We start from the raw sequence: 7,859 nt of genomic DNA, 5'->3' as shown, positions 1-7,859 counted from the left end.
TAGTTTAGAAAAGGACACCTTCAAGCCCAGTTGCAAACAAACTACACTGTAGAACAACTTGCTGTTAGCCCAGTTAAAGTGCCCATGTTCTTTTCCAGAGCAAGAATGTCAACAGTCAAGAATTGTACTGGTGGACTCAGAGAGGACAGAAAAGTGGATGCCCAGTGTTTTTGCCTGGCCTGGATAAATGCCAGATGCCCACCAAAACCACTCTCTCACTCCCCCTCTTCAGCTGGACAGGGGAGAAGAAATATGGTGAAAGGCTCAAGGGTCAAGATAAGGACAGGGAGACATCACTCACCAATTACTGTCACGAGTAAAACAGACTAACTTGGGGAGAAATGGAAGTTTAATTCATCACCAATCAAATCAGAGTAGGATAATGAGAAATGAAATTAAATCTTAAAACACCTCCCCCCCACCCCTCCCTTCTTCCCCAGGCTTCACTCCCGTTTCTCTCCTTCCTCCCCCTTAAGCGGTGCAGTGGGACAGGGAGTGGGGGTTATGGTCAGATCATCACACGTTGTCTCTGCCGCTCCTTCCTCCTCGGGGGAGGACTCCTCACACTCCTCCTTGGCTCCAGCGTGAGGTCCCTCCCATGGGCTGTAGCTCTTCACAAACTTCTCCAGCGCGAGTCCTTCCCACCGTGTGCGGTTCTTCACGAACTGTCCCAGTGTGGGTCCCTCCCACAGGGTGCAGTCCTTCAGGAACAGGCTGCTCCAGCGTGGGTGGCCACCAGGCCTGCCAGCAAACCTGCTCCAGCGTGGGCTCCTCTCTCCGCGGGTCCGCAGGTCCTGGCAGGAGCATGCTCCAGCGCAGACTGTTCATGGGGTCACAGCCTCCTTCAGGCATCCACCTGCTCCAGTGCGGGGTCCCTTCCACGGGCTACATGTGGATGGGCATCTACCAGTTCTCTGGGCAACCTGTTCCAGAGGTTCACCACCATCACTGTAAAAAATTTCTAACTTATATCCAGTCTAAATCTACCCTCTTGTAGTGTTAAACCACCATCCCTTGTCCTATTGCAACAGGCCCTGATGAAAAGTTTGTCCCCATCTTTCTTGTAAGCCCCCTTTAATTACTGAAAGGCTGCTATAGGGTCTCACCAGAGCTTTCTCTTCTCCAGGCTGAACAGCCCCAACTCTCTCAGCCTTTCCTCATAGAAGAGGTGCTCCAGCCCTCGGATCATCTTTGTGGCCTTCCTCCGGACCTGCTCCAACAGGTCCATGTCTTTCCTGTGCTGAGGGCTCCAGAGCTGGACACAGGGCTTCAGGTGGGGTCTCACGAGAGCGGAGTAAAGGGGCAGAATCACCTCCCTCAACCTGCTGGCCACGCTTCTCTTGATGCAGCCTAGGATACAGTTGGCTGTCTGGGCTGCAAGCACACATTGTTTGTTCAAGTCCAGCTTTTCATTCACCAGTACCACCAAGTCCTCCTCAGGGCTGCTCTCATTCCCTTCATCACCCAGCCCCTACGGATACCGGGGGTTGCCCCAACCCAGGTGCAGGACACAGCACTTGGCCTGGTTGAACCTCATGAGGTTCACACAGGCCCACTTCTCGAGCTTGTCCAGGTCCCTCTGGATGGCATTGCATCCCTCAGGCATGTCGACTGCACCACCCAGCTTGGTGTCATCTATGAACATGCTGAGGGTGCACTTGATCCCACTATGTCATTGATGAAGATATTAAACAGTACTGGTCCCAGTATGGACCCATGAGGGACACCACTTGTCACTGATCTCCATCTGGATATTGAGTTGTTGACCACTACCCTCTGGATGCAACCATCCAACCATTTCCTCATCCACCAAACAGTCCATCCATCAAACCCGTATCTCCTCAAAAAGAGAGAAGGATGTTGTGGGGGATAATGTCAAAGGCCTTACAGAAGTCGAGACAGATGACATCCATAGCTCTTCCCTCGTCCACTGACGTAGTCACTCCATCATAGAAGGCCACTAGGTTGGTCAGGCAGGACTTGCCCTTGGTCAAGACATGCTGGCTGTATCTTCCATGTGCCTTCAGCACAGCTTCTAGGAGGGTCTGTTCCATTATTTGCCCAGGCACAGAGGGGAGGCTGACAGGTCCGCAGTTCCCAGGGTCCTCCTTTCTACCCTTTTCAAAAATGGGAGCAATGTTTCCCTTTTTCCCATCACCAGGGACTTCACCTGACTGCCACGACTTCTCAAATATTGTGGAGAGTGGCTTGGCAACTACAACAGCCAATTCCCTCAGGAGTCTGGGATACATCTTGTCAGATCCCATAGATTTACATATGTTCAGGTTCCTCAGGTGGTCACAAACCTGATCCTCTCTTACAGTGGCAGGGAATTTGCTCCCTTAATTCCCATTTTGCAGTCCATCCACTCAAGAGGTGTGGGAAGAGAGGCTGCCAGTGAAGACTTTAGACAGTGGAAAGTGTACCACTGGAGAGAGCTACTGCCTAGTTTGTCAGTCACAGGCAGTTACTAAAATCCTGGACTTCATATGCTGAAACTCCTAACGCAGTCAAGGAAAGTTTATGATGCACAAAGATAGTAACACTGGCTTCCAAGGATGATCAAAATGCTTCATAGGACTCTTCAGCTGATCTCTGGGAGCAGCGCATCCTTACATAGACCCCAACTATCCTGCAGTGACCACTTTTGTTACTAACGTAGTTGAAAGCCTTGACTGATTCTAAGTCCTGACCCAGTAATAAAAAAAAAAAAAAAACAAACCACAAAAAAAACAAAAAACAAAAACCAGCTCTGACTATGAGGCATGTGTGTCACCAGGAAATTAAATACTGATGACCTAATTCTTTATGTTTGGATCTTGGTGCCTCAAAAGTCTGAGAAATCTTACAGTTAGGGCAGGAAAATATAGGAGAGTGTGCTTAAAAACTGCAGTCAACTAGAGAATAGCCAAGTCTATGGTTAAAGATAACAGACAGTCAGGGTCTCTGGTTTCTAAAGAGAGAAAAATTTTGGAATAGTCAATACCAGATAGTAATAAAATAATCCCAGAATAACTAGAACTCAGTCAGGATCTCTGGAAGCGAGACAGGAATCAACCAACACCTTTAAGAGGCATGAAAGGATTCCTACTCAGCTGATCTGCGAAAGCTTTCAGGAAACAAACAGGCTCTTCCCTTCTGTTGCCTGAGACCTAGCAAATCCCCTCTAAGCAGATCTTTTCTATTGAGGTCTGCAATATGAATTCATACTTTGCACTTAGCTTTTGGGGGTTTTTTGTTTGTTTCTTTTGGTGGTACATTCGGATTTTTTTCATTACTAGTATCTAAAGAGCTAGTATCTAAATAACTAGTTTTACTATCAGTGGAGTATATATATAAGAGTCTAAATCACAAAGATTTAATAAAGGGCAAGGAGGGTTATTTCTTCTTTCTAATAAACCAGCAAGAACTTGCTCTCTCTGAGACTTCAACCCTCCCCAGCTTTGAGCATCCTCAGACTTCCTTTAGACAAAAGAGCCAACCAAGAAATGCAAGCGTAAGCGGAAGATGACCCCAGAACACAAGGAGACAGTAATCATTGGAAAGGAAAGGAAGTAAGAACAGCAGAAATCCTCACCCCTAGAGTGTGAATTCGGTTCACATATTAGAAACTGTCTTATAGGGCATAAAGATCAGATCTGTGTTGGAATGTCACACGGTGGGAAGAGAAACGCTTGAGAAAAGGCAGTAGGAGATGAGGGGGTCACTGGAGATCTTTGAGACCTATAAGGGATTTGCACCTCTTTGTCTGAGTCCTCTCTAATCTTACCAACTTTCAACATCAGCAAGCAATACTTGAGGCTGAGCTTACCAAAATCATGTCTTCTCACTGCTTCAAGCAACTTAAACCATAATGCTTGGGGACTTAGACTCCTTAGAACAGCACATATGCAGAGCAAGAACACTGGAAGCAATGGGAGAAAAGAACGAATACCTAAACAGAAGAAAGAAAGAGGCAAAAAACCTGAGAAGTACCTGGAAGCTTTTTTCAGTCTCCAACTTGATGGACTAGGGCCTAATGCCACACATCTATTAGCAACACCAACAAACCAGTCCCTCGGCACTGCCACAGCAGTGTCTGTACTTACAGATGCAATGCAGTGACAGCACACACCACAGTTCATGTTTAGCTGTCTGGGAACCAGAGAACTTGAGAGAAAAACAAAATCTTTGAAAAAATAATTAATTTTATATTCTTTACAAGCAAACTGTCTATCTTCTGCACTGTGAATAAGGCTGTAGACATGTTCTTAAAGGTGAAAAAGGCAACTCGTAACACAATTTCCAAACTGTCAGATTCATTGCCATTTTTTGTCATTTCAAACTTTATTCCTAAACGACTATATTAAAAATAAGATAATTACAAAATATAATATTGCAAGTCAGAAGCTATTTTTACACAGCTTCCTATCCAAAATAGACTTAAATTAATGGAGGAAAAGTTATTACTAGCACTCAGACCACGTAATGCATTTAGAGTATGAGGTTACACACAGGCTTAACTCAGGAAAGCACTTAAATCCATTTTTGTTTTAAGGAAAAGGGAACATCTTCCTGACTCGTGGCCTCTAAAGCAGAGGTATGACATATTGTATACGTACTACTTGGGCATACAGTAAAGATTTGACAGGTTTGTTTCATAAATTCTTGAACTCCACAGCAAGTCTTATTCCGACGTATCAAAAATAAGCCAGCTCAACTGAAAGTGCAATTCTCATTTAGAGAGCTAAGTTGTCTCTACTTTCATACATAATTCTTGCAGCAAAACTGTCAAAACTCGAAACAGAAACACGATGACAGTACCTCACACTTTTTGGTAATTCAGAAAGTTCACAAAAAATATTAGCACTCACCAAAAATAATATTCTGGTTCATATAGTTATGAAAATGTTCTACTGATTCTGAAATGCTTCTGACATTTCTCATTATGAAATACATAGGCAGAGCAGCAGCACTGCAATTGCAAAATACCCTCAATCATTTCGACAAGCTATGAATTCAATGCTAATACCACAGATATTTTAACATCAATATTATTTGCTAGCACATGGAACTCATGGACAAAGCATTATAAAACAGACAACTCAAGTGCTTTTTGCATTTGATTAGTTAACCAAAAATTCTGAGATTCAAAAGCTATTCTCAGTCATGGCCCTTCTCAGGACTCTTTTCCCCCTAGGATTTCTTTTAAAGTGCATCCAATCAAATTACAAAAAACATATGCAATAAAGCATCTGACACCTCCCCTGAGAGACCTTTCCATAGCCAACAAGTTGTTGCTTTTCCCAGAGTTGAATTTTAATATAATCTCATCCCATTGCCCATTCTCATGGAAGCAAGGAGAAAGAGTCCCCAGGGAAGGCAACAGGGAAAAAAACACAAACAATTGCTAAACTACACTGAAAAAGTGTGTAAAAGTAATTCAGCTGTGAAGTGTGTTGATGAAAGGGGAACCATGAAGGTAAGGGTTAACTTAAGTCACAAAAGCAGCGTCCCAGCTTTCTTTTCTCCATCAGCATGGAAGAATCACAGATGCATGTGGATGGCTCCTAAGAGAAAAATCAGTACAAAAAACCACTTGGGATATCATTCCACAAATACACCTTTGGGAAAAGAACCAAAAGTTCCCTCAGAATTGCTTAACTTCCTACTTCCCAGAATAGGAAGAAAAGCACTTTGAAAGTTGTTATCACAATCTTGAAAAGGTATCAGCCATGATATCCTCCCACTTCTTCTCAAACAAATGAAACTACCATACCGCACAGCACTACCATAGTTTAACAGAAACATTGTACAGTCTGTTGGTCTGTCCATGAGAACATCCAATGAAAGATGTTGACAAGCGAGATAGCATAAAACATCTGATTCAGTCTATAAGGATTTTTCTTCCCTCACAACTTAATAAATAGTAACTTGCTGCTCATTTAACATATCCTACAGCTAAAAAATATATTTGCTTTTTCTATTCTTTCACCTTCTCCATTGCTAGCAAGAATTGGTGAAAAGAAAGTTTGGAGAATTAGTGCAGGACGTGTATGCAGACGGCTATTTTGAAAACATTGTAAACACAAAACATTATAAACACAAAACTCCTGAAAGGTACCATACAAAATGAGACAAGAGAAAGCATTTCACAGTCATCACTAGTGTCAGCCACAGAAGCAAACATTTGTGGTCTAAAAGATATAAATTTTGTAATGTAAAAGCCCAAACCAGTATTTAAAGAAAAATAATAGATACCCTCCAGGAAATATGTAGTCCCCACTGCTGTCAGCAGAGACTCCTAAGTAACATCAGAAGGAAGTGGATGTGAATTTGATCTCTGTCCTTCTTCAGAATCCTAGAATCAAAAAAAAAAAAAAAAGACATGGCAATGGCTAGGAACAGCTATACACTGAACAGCTGCTGCTGCATACTCTAAATTCATTCAGAAAACATACATAATTTGTTAACCAATAAAAAGAAGACTAAACGAGCTTGAAGAGATTTCATGTGCCTCCTTCTGCAACTTCCTTTCGGCGCTGGGCCCGGAAATGACGCTCAATGTTTATCGTCACTTCCCTCTGCAAATTTCTGCTGTTAGTTTTTCCAGCTGTTCTGATCCAAGGGTGCTGAAGTACTTGTCGTGCTGTGTAGCGCTTCTGGGGATCCACTATCAACAGCCTGGTTATGAGGTCTTTTGCTGCTATTATGAAAGAAAGAAAAGGAGAGAGGGCGAGAAGAACAGTGACATGATGACGCTGACAGTTATACCTGCACAGAACATCCCTCTTATTTTTTCTTATTACTTTTACCATGATGACTTTTGTGACTATCCTCAGGAGACATTCTGACAACTGGATTTAGAACTACTGACAGTAGATGTTAAATCTCCAGGATATCTTTTACTGATATCATCCTCCCCTTCAGAATGAGAGCAGAAAGCGAAGGGAATCTAATATGGAAAGCATGTTCAAGGCACCAGGCTAGGTGTTCAGATTCACAGGAGTTAGCATTGGGTATCTCATCCTTCAAGGAGCATAAAGGTTGTAGACTGCTGTTGAGTATGTTCTTTACAAGACTGTATAGAGATAGGGGTTTTAGGGTTTCTGATTTTGAAGAGTGCACAAAAGACACTGTACTAGCCTGAAAGAAGGAAAAAACTACTATGTGCAGACCCCACTGATCTCAATAGATATCCACACTGCGTTCTGCAGAGCAAGGATTTCATTCTCAACTTCTGAGATTTTCGCGTACATTTTTACACTCTAACATAACCCTGGAGGTTATTTTGGTACCTTTTTCTACAGAGACAATTCATATAGGCAAGGTGAGGAAAATCCTTGCTTTTGCCTCAGAAAGGGAGCAACCCATTAAATCCATCAGACCTAATATTCAGATTCACAGCCATCGATACTACCAGAGGACTAAATTCACATCTAAAGCAAACAGAATCATACAAAAGAGACCTGTAAGACACCCCCAGGTTCACTGATCTTACTGTCCTGAACAAAACGCAGTCCTTCCCACTCCAGGGAAGAAGTCTGTCACTTCTCAGATCTGCTGTACATGCCAAATCTTACCTGCAGAAATATTGTCCCAGTATGGGGAAAGGAATTCGTAGTGACCCAGCTGTATGATCTGAAACAGCTCTTCTTGATCACGTTCCTGACTGCGAAAAGGGGGAAAACCACAGAGCAGAATGTAAAGGATCACACCAGCAGCCCACATGTCTACTTCGAGACCATAGCCTAAGGAAGAAAAGACAAACAAAAAGTCCTGTTTTAGAAAGAAAACTCACAACTTGCAGAGAAATGTTTCTTTTTCATTCTATTTTCCAAGAAACAAAGCAGCTCTGCTCAATTTCTCAAAGAGATAAG

The 7,859-nt window shown here is 42.9% G+C and overlaps 1 protein-coding gene across 3 annotated transcripts in view; it reads right to left on the bottom strand.

Moving 5' to 3' along the window:
• Positions 1–469: 469 nt before the first annotated feature.
• DCLK3 (doublecortin like kinase 3) overlaps positions 470–7,859 on the bottom strand; it is a 28,485-nt gene continuing 21,095 nt past the window's right edge. The window contains exons 4-6 of one of the 3 annotated variants that reach the window (XM_075418703.1): positions 7,563–7,730; positions 6,441–6,685; positions 470–6,340 (exon numbers count right to left, since the gene is read on the bottom strand). In XM_075418703.1, coding sequence (XP_075274818.1) covers positions 6,489–6,685; positions 7,563–7,730 — 365 coding nt within the window. In that variant the 3' untranslated portion in view covers positions 470–6,340; positions 6,441–6,488. Of the gene's footprint in view, positions 6,686–7,562; positions 7,731–7,859 lie in introns of all 3 variants that reach the window. The other 2 variants (XM_075418702.1, XM_075418704.1) reach the window with 2 other exon arrangements.

Source organism: Opisthocomus hoazin, chromosome 4 (assembly GCF_030867145.1).
Source record: "Opisthocomus hoazin isolate bOpiHoa1 chromosome 4, bOpiHoa1.hap1, whole genome shotgun sequence".
Lineage (NCBI taxonomy): Eukaryota > Metazoa > Chordata > Aves > Opisthocomiformes > Opisthocomidae > Opisthocomus > Opisthocomus hoazin.
Note: the sequence above shows the minus strand (reverse complement) of the source record. Positions and strands in the feature narration are given on the sequence as shown.